Source organism: Bos javanicus, chromosome 5 (assembly GCF_032452875.1).
Source record: "Bos javanicus breed banteng chromosome 5, ARS-OSU_banteng_1.0, whole genome shotgun sequence".
In the NCBI taxonomy this organism is placed as follows: domain Eukaryota; kingdom Metazoa; phylum Chordata; class Mammalia; order Artiodactyla; family Bovidae; genus Bos; species Bos javanicus.
The window spans coordinates 89,311,787-89,329,529 of NC_083872.1; the positions used below are offsets into that span (position 1 = coordinate 89,311,787).

Sequence of the window (17,743 nt, forward strand, 5' to 3'; positions counted from 1 at the left end):
CTGATCTGATAATAGCAGACAATAAAACTCTTAGGGACATTGTTTTTTTTATTTGTCTTATTTATTTATTTTTAAACTTTTAATTTTGTTTTGGGGTATAGCCGATTAACAGTGTTGTGACAGTTTCAGGGGAACAGCGAAGGGACTCAGCCACACATATATATGTATCCGTTTTCCTCCAAACTCCCCTCCCATCCAGGCTACCACATAATACTGAGCAGAGCTCCATGTGCTATACAGTAGGTCCTGTTAGTTATCCATTTTAAATATAGCAGTGTGTACAGAGACATTTCTTTTTTAATTTTGAAATAACCTCTTAGTAGCAGCAAGTACAACAAAAAAACAGAATTAAACAAGAGTATTTTGACTGAGTCAGGAGAAGGCTTTAATTTATTTTGTAAGTAAACTCTTCATACCAGCAAATGCAATAAAAAACAGAGTTAAAACAAAAAATTTTGACTGAGTCAGCAGCAGGCTTTTATTTTTTTAAATAGCATTTTATGTCATTTCAGAAATCTAATGCAAAAAAGGATTGCTTAACAAGGATACCTACAATTGCTAGTTTTCTAGTGTTTATAATCATAACTTTATTTTTAGTGTCTAATAATTTATCGAGTTTATCAAATTTCAATGATCAAGTATCAAGTTTATCAATTTATCAAGTTTCCAACAACCATTTTATCAAACGCAGGTAGGTCATAAAGTTACAGGCAAAAGAAACAACTTTTAAAAAGTATTTTAAAAATAAACACTACGGCAAGAACATTTCGTTTTTAAAGACAGTGCCTTTTTATTATGGGATCTTAATCAATTAGTATTAATTTAAGCAATTCTTAACATGGCATTTTATATGCGTTAGCAACAAACATGGGATGCAGAGATTCATATATTCATTCTAGTAACGGAAGAGGTACTGTTAAATAACAAAGGAAATCACTGGAGTAGTTATATAATACATTAAAGCAATAAGAGCTGTAGAGGAGCACTGACCTCTAAATGGGCAAGTAACTCAATGGTTCTCTCTTTAAAATCTCAACTTTTTTCCTCTTGCCATATGTATTGGATCCCATCTTCGTAGGTGAGAAAATGGCGCCAAGTTTGTTGCTGGATGGAGCTAAAAAATTTGCCAGGCGTTGAGTCTCACAAGTGGCAGTGCCGCATTTCCGCTTTTCCATCTGATGACTGGTGACAGTGAGCAAATTTGAATGGTTAGAAACTTAGAGTCAGGATTGGATACAACTATCTCTGTGACATCAAATATCTCATGTTGATGAAAATGAAAGAAACGTCTTCACGTCAGTAATTCAGTGTTTTGGTTTGCAAAATACTTGGATGATTTGATCGAGTTTCTGGACACCTTGAAGATGCAGCTTAGAAATCATATAGCAAACCCTCTGTTATAGTTAATGTTGAATTTCCCAGTGTAATTTTTTTCTTTGGCAATTCAGAATATATTCCAGATAATTATAATAAAAGTTTTTTTTTTGTCTTATATTCTTTTAAATATTGATTAATCTATTTCCCTCATAGCTCAGTTGGTAAAGAATCTGCCTGCAACACAGGAGACCTGGGTTTGATCCCTGGGTTGGGAAGATCCCCTGGAGATGGAAAGGGCAATCCACTCCAGTACTCTTGCCTGGAGAATCCCATGGAGAGAGGAGTCTGGCAGGCTACAGTCCATGGGGTCTCAAGAGTTGGATAAGACTTAGTGACTAAACCACCACCACCAATCTATGTCCCAAATTTTTAAAAAAGGTCTTGAATTGCAAATTATGTATGTAATCTGGAATATGTGAATTTAAATATATATATATATATTCATTTCTCATACCTTTCAAACAAGAATTAAGCAGTGTTAGTTAATTTTTGTTAAGTTTCTTGATTTCACTGAATTGACAGTGTTGACAAATGTCAGGTATTATTTCAAGGGAATAAAATTTACCACCTATTCAGGTACTCTAACTACTGTAGTGTAGAAATTCTATTACTATTAGCATAAATACATGAAGATTACTATGTCCCTGCTATGTACTATGTTCCTATATTCTCAACAATTTTAATGATAGGTTAAATGTTAAAACCAAAAGGCTTTTTGTGTCAATGGTATTAATATTCATCATGTTCCTTCAGCCACCTGGAAAAATTGCATGATAATATTATGGATAAGTCATAAATGATAACTGTAAATAATTCATTTGAATCAACTTCTTAGTATTTAGAGAATTTATTTATATCAATCCTATATTTTTGTACCATCTTTTGTTTTAGTGTACTGGAAATAGACACAATGATTGCTTTTTTGCTGATTATTAGGAGTTATAGGGAAATTTCAGCTCCTGTAAAAACCAAAATCTTGGTTAAACTTGATTAAGTGTAAAGTGGGAGGGAGATACTGGCAGGAGGCTAAAAACTCAATATCCAGAAGCCAGTGTATATACATAATTTGAAGCAATATGCAATGGCTTTTATCTCAATGTGTTTATTTTGTATGGGAAGTACTTCATTATCTGCATCTTTGTATAGAGATAGCCTAAGAGTAAATATTTTAAAAACTCATGTGAAACTTTATGGTTTATACTCTCAGATATTCTCCACAGAAAATTTTTCTTACAGAATTACATGAACTGAGTATCTATTGAGCATGAGTGTATGCTGACAAACCAATTACTCAGGCAAGGAAACACACCTAGAAGTTTAATTTGTGTATGTTAGTTGTTCAGTCGTGTCCGACTCTGCAACCCCATGGGTTGTAGCCCACGAGGCTTCTCTGTCCATGGAGTCTCCAGGCAAGCATACTGGAGTGTGTTGCCATTCCCTTCGCCACGGGATATTCCTGACCCAGGGATTGAACCCAGGTCTCTTACATTGCAAGAAGATTCTTTATCGACTGAGCCACGAGGGAAGCCCACAGAAGCCTAATTACCTGGCTTATATATCGGTCTTATTCATATTATCTGTTTAACTCTTTCTTTTTCATATGTGGTAAGCATGGCCAATGTGCATTTTCAAAGAATGGTTTAATGCTCTTATAAAGATTGAACCAGCAATTCACACTGAACATTCAATTCTAAAAGGTGATAGACTTTTCCTGAAAAACAGTAGTAATCAGAATTTGACCCAAACATTTCAAACTAATAAATTTAAAGTAATAAAAGAAACGTGGGTCAAATTGAGAAGGTTGAAAGGGATTTCTTTTCCAGGATATATTTGGTGAATGCCTTGAACAGAATGTGAAATACTCTTTGTGCTTAGTGATAATTGGTGAATGTTTGATAATTGGTCTCAAGGTTTGTAATAGGATTTTAAACTATCCTAACTAAAATATTCTCTAATTTGAGTTAGCTAGGAGGGTCATGATTCTACTTTAAAGAAATACAAAGAACTTTTATGTTTTTTGGTTTCATTCTTGTGAAACTGCTTTCCCAAACAGGAATTTTTATGTAAATCTGATAGGATATACCCTAAATTATCATTAAGATGGAGAAAGTTGACTGAGTTGGTTAGTGAAAGGCCTGGCACCCCAACTTTTATGTATTTTCCCTCATTGACTACCAGGCAGACATGACCTACCAGCCTACCCACCTGCTAATAACAAACACTAGTTTAAAGCAATGACCATTCATACACATGGAAATTCTTGGCTTTAAGAGAACTTATTATAGGATATTGAATATAGTTGCCTGTGCTATCCAGTAGGACTTTGTTGTTCATCTATTTCATATATGGTAGTGTGTATCGGCTAATCTCAAACCAGTTTATCCCTCACTCACAATAGAAGATTGTTTTCTATGTCTGAATCTGTTTCTGTTTCATAAATAAGTTTAATATCCTATAACAAACGATAATGGAAAAGGACACAAAAAAGAAAAGAATATATATAGAGAATACATATATACCTATATATGTATATATATAACGGAATCACTTTGCTATACATGAAAAACTAGCACAATTTGTAAATCAACTATACTTCAATAAGAAGAGAATGTAGACAGTGATAATTATAGGCCAGATTGTAACTCTTAAATTGTCTCTCTTTAAAAACATGTCAGTTTCAGGGGCTTTTGAAACAGTTTTTAAATGGGTCTCTTATCCCAGCTCTTAATAGTTGTCTGTGGAGGTGTGTGAGTTCAGTGACTCTAGCTTGAAACTCATGTAATTATACTTTTGGTTGCTCTCTTACTATCTGCCAGGCAGATACCACTGAACCTTATTTACTTCTGAGTCTTAAAAAGTTGGTGGGCAAGTGTGGGATCCTTCTGCCTCACTCATGAGTGTCAAGTAACATAACCATGTTTTGGTACAGTCTGTAAAGTCTGTTACTTCTTAATCCCGTCCCATGCAGGTATAAAAGTTGAAAAAGATCTCAGATGAGATGACTGATTTTTGTGAAAAGACAATATTGAAGAATAAATCTTCATCAGCTTTATTTTTTAAAGGTGTTCAAAGTTTGAGATATTTTCTACATAGGCTTTCTCAGCTTTTTATGAGCTTTATAGAATATTATATGGTTGAATGGCTCAGGATGTTAAATTCTTCCTCTCTCTTCAAAAAACTGACCAAATATACTGATTCCAGGAAATTCAATTTCCTGAAAAGTAATTGATGAATGTTTTATAAATATTTCTAGTAATTCAAAAAGGTTGTGAGACCAGCATGAAAATATAATTGTTAATAAATAACATTATGTGTTATTCTATTTCTCAGTGAAATTCACCTCATAATTAATGAATTTCCTTAAAAACATACTGGGTAAAAATAGTTAGCAGATAAATATATCTAATGAAAGAAAAGATCAAGATATAGACAGAAATACTACATAATATCACTAATTTTTCTGTCATTGTTCAAATGTTCTGCTAGTTTACCAGAAACTTCATGGCAGGTTTAAAGTTGTTTTTATCCAGGAGAAAACCAATTGAACATTACAGTCAGTTCTGAGAAGAATGTCCTGTAAACTAGGTAAGCTTTGAAATGAAAGGAAAAGAAAAATCTATGTGTACTATCTATTACACGTACGTGATTTAGCAACCTTTATGTATCACACCCAGAAGGGAAATAGACAAAATGCTGACAATTCTATGAGAAGAGTTCTAATATGACTTAAAGCAAAGATTTTTCATGAGTAAACTTATTCTCCTTGGTCTTCAAGAGAGTTTAAATTCAGTTTTTTTTTTTTAATTCAGTTTTATAAAACCATATGGAGTCAAAACCAATTTAGACACAAGCAAATCTTCATATTATTTATGACATATGCATGAATTTGGACTTAAGACTTTTTAAATATAGCATTTTAAAATAAATTTATTTTTTACTGGAGGATAATTGCTTTACAGAATTTTGCTGTTTTCTGTCAAACCTCAACATGAATCAGCCTAGAGGGGTGGGATGGGGAGGGAGATGGGAGGGAGTTTCAAAAAGGAGGGGATATATGTATACCTATGGACTTAAGAGTCTTTTAATAAATGGATAATAACATTTTTAAAGGCTTTCCACTTGGAAGTTGTAAATACTGCAAACATTTTCATCCTTCACAGTTTTTAAAATTCCTTAAAATTACCATTCAAATAAAATGACACCTTTCAAAATAAGCTTTTAAAAAAAAATCCTGATGTACATGCTACTTATTGAAAACATTTTCAAGAAATATTATTTTATATTTACAGAATATTGGAAATATATTTACAGAAATATTGGAAATAGTCTCATGAAGAATAGTATTTTAATTATAATTCTGTTTCATTAACAGAGCAGTTAGCAATATAGAAAGATCCCCTATGGACTAATGTCTTTTTAACTGGGTCTTCTAAATTTAACTTCTTACCAGATTTAATTTGCCACTTGATTATTTCCTACTTAGATTTCCAGAAAGAGATGTGAAAGTTCAGGATATTGCCAGAGTTGAGAAAAATGTCTATATAAGCACCAAGCAAAATTCCACCTCATATAAAATATATACTTTGAGTTTCTCCTAGTTTGCTTGAGAATTGGATTAGTATAGTAGAAGTTACTACCTTTTGGGTTTTCTTGCTTCATGTTCTGGTTCTGCTCCTTTAAGTTCCAATAGCATATTTCTTGACAAAGCTGAAACTGTCCATTCCTGTCTGTCAGAAATTTCATCAGAGAGATTTATCAGACTGACTTTATTCTTTAAAGAACAAAGAATTTAAGAAACAGTGGGAAATCTTAATGTACTATTCTTAAATATGACTTAGAAATCTAATGGCACAAGGGCCGTTAATTACATAGCAGTATTTGATTATAATTTTTTCATACTTTCAAAAGAAACTAGGATTTTCAAGTTACTAACCTTTCAGTGGGTTTACCACCACCTTCCAGATGGTTTAACGCAACACAGAGCACAATGAGAACCACTGGCAGCTTCAAAATACCCATTGCTTCTCAAATTTTCTGAAAAGAATAATTCAGCTCTAAAATAAAGAAATCTATTGTAGCTTTGTTTAATGACATATTAAACTAGAGCCTACTTTAAAAAATCTTTTAAAAACATAATTTCCAAGGATCATAATTTTATTGATATGGTTCAGACTGCTCATGCAATTTTCAAATATTTTCAAAATTTTCCTTTACCCAGTTTCCTTCTAAAAACAATCTAGAAAATTGATATCATTATACATTATCTCTTTAGTCTTCCTTTGAAATAAGCCATACATTTAATCCCAAATGTGTTCTAATGCTAAATAAATAATAGTATGCTAGACACAGAAAATTCCTTACCTTTTAATGTCTCAGTGTCAGCAATATCAGAAAATGCCTTTGTTAGCAAGGAAGCTTCATGAAAAACCCCAAGCTTGCATCCACTGGAGCATTTACCCCCCAACCTGCTAGCCAGTAGTCCAGCTCATATATACCCTTCACACCTTTTCCAGCTCTGACATGAGACAGTTCAGAGAGACTCTGTCATTAATTTGCATTCTTACAGAGAGAAAGAGCCTTATAGATAGGAATAGCAGGTGGGTCATTATTATACTAACACATTAGTGAATGTTAACCTAGCAGATACAAAGCATCTTGGTGGAGTTAATGGTAAGTCACACACAGCAGAAGTTTGAATTTGCCATCTTTGTAAAATACCAGAGTGAATTTTCAAGGATTAAAGAGAAGTTTCTAGTAGTGTGTGTGGCATGTTCAGTCGTGTCCGACTCTTTGCAACCCCGTGGACTGTAGCCCAACAGGCTTCTCTTCCATGCAATTTTCCAGGCAAGAATACTGGAATGGGTTGCCATTTCCTCCTTCAGGGGGTCTTCCGGACCTAGGGATTGAACCCCCATCTCTTTCTGTCTTCCACATTGGCAAGCAGATACTTCACCACTGTGCTGCTTGGAAGCCCAAAATCATTGTGTACACTTTGTAAAATACATTAGTTATCTTCTTATGGGAAATCATTAGTCTTCTAAATCATGTGATTTTTACATTCCCTTTCAGAATTAAAAAAAAAAAAACCTGAAATTTCAGATTCATTGGTAACTAGAACAAAGATTGGAAAACGGTTTCTCTCCTCCTAAGATCTTCATGCTGCTGCTGCTAAGTTGTGTCAGTCATGTCCGACTCTGTGTGACCCCATAGACGGCAGCCCACCAGGCTCCCCCGTCCCTGGGATTCTCCAGGCAAGAACACTGGAGTGAGTTGCCATTTCCTTCTCCAATACATGAAAATGAAAAGTGAAAGTAATGTCATGTCCTGCTCTTCGCGACCCCATGGACTGTAGCCCACCAGGCTCCTCCGTCCATGGGATTTTCCAGGCAAGAGTACTGGAGTGGGGTGCATTTGCCTTCTCCGAAGATCTTCATAAACACTCTCAAACTATATTACTCAGTTTTAAAGAAATATATGAAATCCGAGAACTTAAAATTTATTTGGAGAACTTCCATCTTATCTAGATTATACAGACATGCCAATTTTCACTGACAGTCAGAATTTTAGTTGTTACATATGTTCTTAAGTTGTCATAACTTAGAATATTAACTAAAATATGTCTTAGAAATACATAAAACAGGAACAATTTGGAGAAAATAAAAAATAAATCTTTTAAAGTCATTATAATATTTCTATGTAATAATGAAAAAAGTGAGTGAAAAAACTGCTTGACTAGAGTTGTGAAGTTATCTGTCTCTATTTAAATGCTGACAAATGAATTTGTGTATTGGAAATGATTGCTTTTATGCTTCAAACCCTCCTGCTTCATTATAAATAGCTTTCAATTCTCTTCTGTGTTTTTTTTCTATATACCTTGCCTTTATACCTCAATATACTATTGAATATTCATGGAATTAAGCCCTTGGGGTTATTTGAATTCAAGTAGATGCTTCAATGTCCCTGGCTTCATTTTTTGCAAATAAACATATTTGTTGATATTTTTAATCAGCTCTGTTTACCAATTCCTTACTAGAACCTTTGGGAGATTCTCAGATGGAACAGTGGTAGAGTCTACATGCCAATGCAGGAGACTCAGGAGACGTGGGTTTGATCCCTGTGTCAGGAAGATCCACTGGAGCGGAACATGGTAACCCACCCTAGTATTCGTGGAAAATTCCATGGACATGGACTGTGGGCTGCAATCGGTGGGGTCACAAAGAGTTGGATGCAACTGAGCACGCATGTATGCACATACAATGATTTAGAAATAATACAGAGGCCCAGGGGTGTCAAATAATATGTCTAATGTCTCACATTTAGTTTGTGTTGAATCCTGGACCAGATCTTTGCTTTTTCTAATTCACATTGTAGTGTTCATTTAAACCAAAATGCTTGTTTTTAACCTACATAGTTATTTGTTTTCCTAATTTTTTTTTCCCCTCTGAGATGATAAATGTGCCAAACATACACTCAAAAATTGATTCTCTCTCCCCCTGGGAAATTAATGTTATAAGGAAAATGTTCTACCTAAGAAAGGAACAGGAGCCTAATAAGGACTACCAGGCACAGTTATTTAACTGATATGAGAGACCCACTTCATCTGCTGACCTCTAAGGTGGATATCATTTGCCCTGATTGATAAGTGATGAGACTGAGATTCAGAGAATATAAATTACTTAAGGTTGCACAACTACTCAAGGGCAAAATGAAGTTCAAATTCCCATCTGTCTGTCCCATGATATTTATTGCTTTATGAAAAAAGCATCTCTATCCCTATAGACTGAATTACCAATTGCTTCTTGTAAATTTTTTGTTTATTGTAACTCTGAATGATTTTATTATTGCTAGACATTTCTTTATGTTGGTTTTGTGTACTTTCGGGGTAAGGTCAACATTGACACCAATTTCAAACAGTTTCAGGTCTTACAGGTTTCCTGTACCAAGGAAATTCATGATAGTTGTGGTGTTTTAGCAGAGAAGGCAATGGCACCCCACTCTTGTTCTCTTGCCTGGAAAATCCCATGGACGGAGGAGCCTGGTGGGCTGCAGTCCATGCGGTCGATAGAGTCGGACATGACTGAGTGACTTCACTTTCACTTTTCACTTTCAGGCACTGGAGAAGGAAATGGCAACCCACTCCAGTGTTCTTGCCTGGAGAATCCCAGGGACAGGGGAGCCTGGTGGGCTGCCGTCTATGGGGTCACACTGAGTCAGACACGACTGAAGCGACTTAGCAGCAGCAGTGGTGTTTTAGATAATTTTTCTGAGGCAACTTCTTTACCAAATCATAAGGACAAACACTACCATCACTCATCTTTATAATCCCTCTGACCTTGCTAGTCAAAATGTGAATAAGGCACTGGCAGCTTTGACATCACCCAAGAGCTTGTCAGAAACACCGAATCTCAGGCCAGATCCCAGATCTACTCAATCAGAACATGAGTTGAAAAACAGATCTCTTCTGTGGCTATCTGCAGGCTTTTGAGGAAAACTGTCCTTCTGTACATTCCACTCATTCATTGATTCAGTCAGGATTGATCAAGGGCCTGTTCTGTGAAAGGGAATCTTCTAGCAAAGTGAAGGTCCTGGTCTCATGTAGCTTAGAGCCTGGGGAGGAAACAAAGACAAGCAAGTGAATAAGTATATATGCAATTACAAATGATAAGTACTGTGGAGAGAATGGATATGGTGGTGAGAGAAAAATGGCAGCATTTAAGTTGAATCCTAAACCATGAGACAGAACCAAGAAGACAGTGTGGGGAGAAAGAGAAGCAGCATGTGCAAATCCAACGGAAGGATGAGCAAGGGGTGGAAAGATGATGCTGAAGACATAGTAGGAGCTTGAAGATGCAGGGCTCAGAGGCTGAGTTTAAGACTTGGATTTATTCAGAGAGCAATCTGAAGCTATTGAAGGGGTCCAAGCAGGGTTGTGACTTGCTTTGTTCTTCATCTTTAAAACACCAGCCTGACTGCTGTGTATGGAATGGCTCAGACGGTGGCAAGAGTGAAAACAGAACATCTGTGGGGAGACTAGGCGGTATTCCAGATGAGAGATGATGAAGTCTTAGTCTTAAGAAGAGTTAGAGAAATAAACAAATACAAGTCACATTCACAGTCATGCATGATGTGGAAAGGATCAGGTATGGGAAACAAATGAGGGATAATTGAGCACAAAGATGAATGCCAGGTGAGGATAATATGAATGCATGGGCTTTGTATAACATTTTTAAAAAGTAAAAGATTTTTAAAATGTCTTTAAAAATAATTTCTATTTTGACCAAATTTGTGTGTGCTCACAATTTAAAAAACTTTGACAATCATATATTTTTAATTTTCAAGATGTCTTACTTACTGATTATCTTTCTGATTATAAAAAATTTAAAAGGAATCCAACACTGAAAGATACAAATTAGTGATAAATAAAATAAAAGATACAAAATTGTTCTTATATACAATATTTGCTTATGAAAATAGAACAAAAGTTTCTGTGTTAGAGTACTAGGTTATGACTTACTTTTATCTAAACATTTTTTATGTTGCTATATAGTTTTAAACCTATCTTGTTAACAGATTGCCACACAGAGTGTAAAGATGGTTGTTATTTAGTCGCTCAATCATGTCCAACTCTTTGCAACCCCATGAATAATAGTGTGGCAGGTTCCTCTGTCCGTGGAATTTCCCAGACAAGAACACTGAAGTAGATTGCCATTTTCTTCTCCAGGAGATCTTTCTGACCCACATATCGAACCCACATCTCCTACATTGCAGGCAGACTCTGTACCACTTCAGCCACCAAACAGTCTCAAATGATACTTATGTTATCCTGCTTGTTGACTAAAAAAGATGCACAACGTGAGAGTTGTGAGTTGAGTTATACTTGAGGGCAAAATGAGGACTGCAACCCCAGAAAGCAGCACCTCAAATACCTCTGAGAAACTGCTCCAAAGATGTAGTGGGGGAAGGTCAATATATATGACTTTGGTGAAGGGGGAGTTAAACAGAATCACGATGAGGAGCTGATGTCACCGTGAAGGGATTTAGTGCTTTTCTAGTTATAAGGAGATGCAAGGATTAGTCTTGCTCCTTGGAAGAAAAGCAATGACAAACCTAGACAGAGTATTAAAAAGCAGAGACATTACTTTGCCTACAAAGATTCATATACTCAAAGCTATGGTTTTTTCCAGTAGTCATGTATAAATGTGAGAGCTGGACAGTAAAAAAGGCTGAGCACTGACGAACTGATGCCCTTGAACTGTGGTGCTGGAGAAGACCCTTGAGAGTTCCTTGGACAGCAAGGGGATCAAACCAGTCAATCCTAAGGGAAATTAAACTTGAATGTTCATCTGAAGGACTGATACAAAAGCTGAAGCTCCAATACTTTGGCCACCTGATGCAAAGAGCTGACTCATTGGAAAAGACCTTGATATTGGGAAATATTGAGGGCAGGAGGAGAAGCGGGCAGTGGAGGATGATATGTTGGATGGCATCACCAGCTCAATGGACATGAGACTGAGCAAGCTGCAGGAAATGGTGAAGGACAGGGAAGCCTGGCATGCTGCAGTCCATGGGGTGGCAGAGTTGGACATGGCTGAGCAACTAAACAACAACAAAGGATTCAGTACAGTTCAGTTCAGTCGCTCAGTCATGTTGGACTCTTTGCGACCCCATGGATTGCAGCACGCCAGGTCTCCCTGTCCATCACCAACTCCCAGAGTTTACTCAAACTCATGTCCATTGAGTCTGTGATGCCATCCAACCATCTCATCCTCTGTTGTCCCCTTCTCCTCCTGCCTTCAATCTTTCCCAACTTCAGGGTCTTTTCAAATGAGTCAGCTTTTCACATCAGGTGGCCAAAATATTGAAATTTCAGCTTCAACATCAGTCCTTCCAGTGAACACTCAGGACTGATCTCCTTTAGGATGGACTGGTTGGATCTCCTTGCAGTCCAAGGGACTCTCAGAAGTCTTCTCCAGCACCACAGTTCAAAAGCATCAATTCTTTGGTGCTCAGCTTTCTTTATAGTCAAAATCTCAGGTCCATACATGACTACTGGAAAAACCATAGCCTTGACTAGATGGACCTTTGTTGGCAAAGTAACATCTCTGCTTTTTAATATGCTATCTAGGTTGGTCATAACTTTCCTTCCAAGGAGTAAGCATCTTTTAATTTCATGGTGTAGTCACCATCTGCAATGATTTTGGAGCCTGAAAAAAATAAAGTCTGCCACTGTTTCCACTGTTCCCCCATCTATTTGCCATGAAGTGATGGAACCGGATGCCATGATCTTAGTTTTCTGAATGTTGAACTTTAAGCCAACTTTTTCACTCTCCTTGTTCACTTTCATCAAGTGGCTCTTTAGTTCTTTACTTTCTGCCATAAGGGTGGTGTCATCTGCATATCTGAGGTTATTGATATTTCTCCTGACAATGTTGATTCCAGCTTGTGCTTCATCCAGCCCAGCATTTTGCATGATGTACTCTCCATATAAGTTAAATAAGCAGGGTGATGATATACAGCCTTGATGTACTCCTTTCCCTATTTGGCCCCAGACTGTTGTTCCATGTCCAGTTCTAACTGCTGCTTCCTGACCTGCATATAGGTTTCTCAAGAGACAAGTCAGGTGGTCTGTTATTGCCATCTCTTTCAGAATTTTCCACAGTTTATTGTGATCCACACAGTCAAAGGCTTTGGCATAGTCAATAAAGCAGAAGTAGATATTTTCCTGGAACTCTCTTGCTTTTTTGGTGATCCAACGGATGTTGGCCATTTGATCTCTGGTTCCTCTGCCTTCTCTAAAACCAGCTTGAACATCTGGAAGTTCACTGTTCATGTACTGTTGAAGTCTGGCTTGGAGAATTTTGAGCATTACTTTACTAGCATGTGAGATGAGTGCAATTGTGTGGTAGTTTGAGCATTTTTTGGCATTGCCTTTCTTAGGGTTGGAATGAAAACTGACCTTTTCCAGTCCTGTGGCCACTGCTGAGTTTTCCAAATTTGCTGGCATAATGAGTGCAGCACTTTCACAGCATCATCTTTAGGATTTGGAATGGCTCAACTGGAATTCCATCACCTCTACTAGCTTTGTCCGTAGTGATGCTTCCTAAGGCCCACTTGGAAGCCCATGCTTCCTAAGGCCCATTCACATTCCAGGATGTTTGGCTCTAGGTGAGTGATCACACCATCATGGTTATCTGAGTCATGAAGATCTTTTTTGTATAGATTTTCTGTGTATTCTTGCCACCTCTTCTTTATATCTTCTGCTTCTGTTAAGTCCATATCACTTCTGTCCTTTATTGTGCTCTTCTTTGCATGAAATGTTCCCTTGGTATCTCTAATTTTCTTGAAGAGATCTCTAGTCTTTCCCATTCTATTGTTTTCCTCTATTTCTTTGCAATGATCACTGAGGAAGGCTTTCTTATCTCTCCTTGCTATTTTTTGGAACTCTGCATTCAAATAGGTATATCTTTTCTTTTATCCTTAGCCTTTTGCTTCTCTTCTTTTCACAGCTATTTGTAAGTCATCCTCAGACAACCATTTTGCTTTTCTGCATTTCTTTTTCTTGGGAATGGTCTTGACCCCTGCCTCCTGTATGGTGTCATGAACCCCTGTCCATAGTTCTTCAGGCACTCTTATCAGATCTAATTCCTTTAATCTATTTGTCACTTCCACTCTATAATTGTAAAGGCTTTAATTTAGGTCATACCTGAATGGTCTAGTGGTTTTCCCTATTTTCTTCAGTTTAAGTCTGAATTTGGCAATAATGTGTTCATGATCTGATACATAGTCAGCTCCCAGTCTTGTTTTTGCTGACTGTATAGAGCTTCTCCATCTTTGGCTGCAAAGAATAAAATCAATCTGATTTTGGTGCAAAGAATAAAATCGATCTGATTTTGGTATTGACCACCTGGTGATGTCCATGTGTAGAGTCTTCTCTTGTTCTGTTGGATGTTCTGATCTGGTGATGTCCATGTGTAGAGTCTTCTCTTGTTCTGTTGGAAGAGGGTGTTTGCTATCACCAGTGCATTCTCTTGGCAAAACTCTATTAGCCTTTGCCCTGCTTCATTCTATACTCCAAGGCCAAATTTGCCTGTTACTCCAAGTGTTTCTTAACTTCCTACTTTTGTATTCCAGTTCCCTATAATGAAAAGGACATCTTTTTTGGGGGGGGTGTTAGTTCTAGAAGGTCTTGTAAGGTCTTCATAGAACCATTCAACTTCAGCTTCTTCAGCGTTACTGGTTGGGGCATAGACTTGGACTACTGTGATATTGAATGATTTGCCTTGGAGACGAACAGAGATCATTGTGTCATTTTTGAGACTGCATCCAAGTACTGCATTTTGGACTCTTTTGTTGACCATGATGGCTACTCCATTTCTTCTGAGGGATTCCTGCCCACAGTAGTAGATATAATGGTCATCTGAGTTAAATTCACCCATTCTAGTCCATTTTAGTTTGCTGATTCCTAAAATGTTGACGTTCACTCTTGCCATCTCCTGTTTGACCATTGCCAATTTCCATTGATTCATGGACCTAACATTCCAGGTTCCTATGCAATATTGCTCTTTACAACATTGGACTTTGCTTCTGTCATCAGTTACATCCAAAACTGGATGCTGTTTTTCTTTGGTTCTGTCTCTTTATTCTTTCTGGAGTTATTTGTCCACTGATCTCCAGTAGCATATTGGGCACCTACTGACCTGGGGAGTTTATCTTTCAGTGTCCTATCTTTTTGCCTTTTCATACATTCATGGGGTTCTCAAGACAAGATTACTGAAGTGGTTTGCCATTCCCTTCTCCAACAAAGGATAGGGATTATGAAATCAGTTCCTGACGATATCTCATTATCTAAAGACCTGTTTCACCTATTTCTCTGGAGCACAGAGCCCCTCATTCTTCACCCTGGACTCCTTTCAGGGCATGTCAAAGGTCAACAATGACAGTAGCACAGATTGAATCTCTGCAGAGGCAGATGGCAAATGCTCTTGGCAAGCGGCTGTTAGTAGTTGACACACTCGACTATGAAGACATAAGTGAGTTATTCTCTAGGCAAAAATGTACAAATTAGCAAGTTGGGTGATTTTCTGACACACATACCCTTTTACCGCTTTGTACTGCAGAATCATTTTGCTGGAGAGGAATCATTCTTTCTTGACATCCTTTTTGAAGTCCCTAAGTGAAAAATGACTTTTCCAACATTCTCTTTGTATTTCCCACCAGGGCTTGCATCAGAGAGGCTGGAGCTGGAGGCAGGTACCAGCCAGGGCATGTCCTAGGTTCAATGGCAGTCACTGTCCCATTGCAGGAGGGGCCGGTTCCCTGAGGGACTGATGCTGAATTTTTTAGCTGGCTCTGGGTCTCTGCCTAGGTCAGAGGCAGGATCAGGGCCCAAGGAATTTGAGCCACACTTCTGTCCTGGCTGTAGGCAGAGCTGGTTCTGAGCTGGCTCTGCTTCTTCCCTGGGGTGTGCAGATGCGTCTGCAATGGTGATCCTTGCCTTGTGGGGAGGAGGGTTGGAGCAGAAGGGGCTGGCTCTGGAGCTCAGTGCAGGCTGCAGTGCACACTGGGGTAGTTCTGGCAGGCTGGCTAAAACCCCTGGCAGCTTTCAATCTGCTGCCTCTGTGCTGGGACTCAGAGCAAGTGTGTTTGTGCATGCACTCTTCAAGAATGGAGTTTTGGTTTTCGATAGCCCTCCCTGTACTGCATGTTGCAGTCCATGGGGTTGCAAAGAGTTGGACACGACTTGGTGGCTGAACAACAACAACAACAACACCCCATTGGTTTTCAAACCATCAAAATACTGGTCTTCCCAGTGTCAGTCCCAAGGACTGGGGTTCCTAACATGTAGCTTAAGCCCCCTGCTCCCTGTAATGTCCCTCCCTTCTTCTGGGTCCTCCACTAAGGGTGCAGGCCTGGATCAACTCTTCTCTTTCCCTCCTGCCAAACTCCACATGGTTTATTCTTTACAGCCTTGGCTGTAGAAGCGTGGTTCTGAAGGTAGTTCTCAGCAAGAGTATGTTTTATATTCTCTCCTTTAATTCTGTTTTTTAAAACGTTTTCTCAGTAAAGGAATTTCTTTTATTATTTTGTGGTCAAGCAATGTTTTCTGTGCTACTTATATTTTAGACTTTATTAAATTTTTTTGTGATCTAATACATGATTAGTTTTAATAGAACTTCCGTAAGCACATAGAAAGAGTCATATTTTCAGTTCAGGTATAAAATTCAATATATATCCATACCATCTCCTTTATTGAAAACATTATTTCAGTCTTCTAAATCCTTTCTTAAGCTTTTCATCTTGATCTACCTTGGACTGGGGAGAGACATGAATTCTTATTACTTGAATGCCCTCTACCTGTTTATCTTTGCACCTCCTGCATTTTCTGTTTTATGAAATTGCCTTACTTCCACTGGGTGCATAAAAATGTGTAACACTTGTGTTTTCACTTTAAATTGTTCTCCTTAGTACCTTTAAAGTACCATTCAATGTCTTGTATACTGCACTTAACTCTGAATTTTATCTTGTCAGATACTATGATCATGACTTTTGCTTTTTTTTTTCTCTCTTTTCTTTTTTTCCATATGTTTAGGAATATCATTGCTCATTCTTTAATTTTACTCTTTGTATTTAGCGTGTCTTTTATACACAGTCTATATTGAGATTTGTTTCATGAATTACCTGGAAAAATATCTTTGCTTTAATAAGCAAGTTAAGCCTATGTATTTCTTGATGTAATAGATATGTTTGGGCTTGGTTCTGTCATATTAATAATGAAATATATTCTTCAGTGCCTAATTTATCAGACATTGTTCCAAGCATTATATATATATTATCTTGTTTAATCCTTACACGTATGCCCTCCCTGCCCTGCCCCCCCCCCCCCCAACCCTCGGCCTCTTTTAGACTAGAGAGGGATTTAGTGATAGAACTGGGATTCAGATTTAGTCTAGTTCCTGAATCTTGTCTTGTATAAAGGAGGTTGTCCAGATACTGTGCTTGAAATTTAGATTGCATGTTCAAATTCACATTTTTGAGAAAATAGAGGCCATTTCCCTCTATCAGAGTCTTAAAAAACACTTGATTCTCAATATGTTAAGATCCATTGATCTATATCAGTAACATTTCAGGACTGTCATTGATCTATATCAGTAACATTTCAGGACTGTCATGCTATCCCATTACTCTATGCCTGTCCAAACCAAGCACTGAGTACACCCCAGTTATAGTCCTTTATATGGATTCCCTTACTGTAGCCTCATGGCAGAGAGGATTCATCATAAAGGGAAGAGAGACAGACTGATAGCTCCAGGAGAGGTCAGGGTTAGGTTAAGATAACATGTAAAAAAATGCCTGGCACTTCCTAACT

The 17,743-nt window shown here is 37.5% G+C and overlaps 2 protein-coding genes across 3 annotated transcripts in view; one reads left to right on the forward strand and one right to left on the reverse strand.

The window, feature by feature from the left end:
- Window positions 1–17,743, forward strand: part of SLCO1A2 (solute carrier organic anion transporter family member 1A2) — a 113,157-nt gene that overhangs the window by 17,882 nt on the left and 77,532 nt on the right. The gene's annotated exons all lie outside the window — the stretch shown is intronic.
- Window positions 698–6,396, reverse strand: IAPP (islet amyloid polypeptide). The gene is made up of 2 exons (XM_061419199.1): window positions 6,311–6,396; window positions 698–1,182 (listed from the first exon to the last, which is right to left on the reverse strand). The coding sequence occupies exons 1-2, from the start codon at window positions 6,394–6,396 to the stop codon at window positions 993–995; spliced, it is 276 nt and encodes a 91-aa protein (XP_061275183.1). The 3' UTR covers window positions 698–992.

Excerpts from the sequence above, each read along its gene's own strand:
- IAPP (XM_061419199.1), bottom strand. The coding sequence starts at position 6,396 with ATGGGTATTTTGAAGCTGCCAGTGGTTCTCATTGTGCTCTGTGTTGCG. Across the intron at positions 1,183-6,310 it reads GGTGGTAAACCCACTGAAAG|TCATCAGATGGAAAAGCGGA; the intron begins GTTAGTAACTTG and ends CACTGTCACCAG.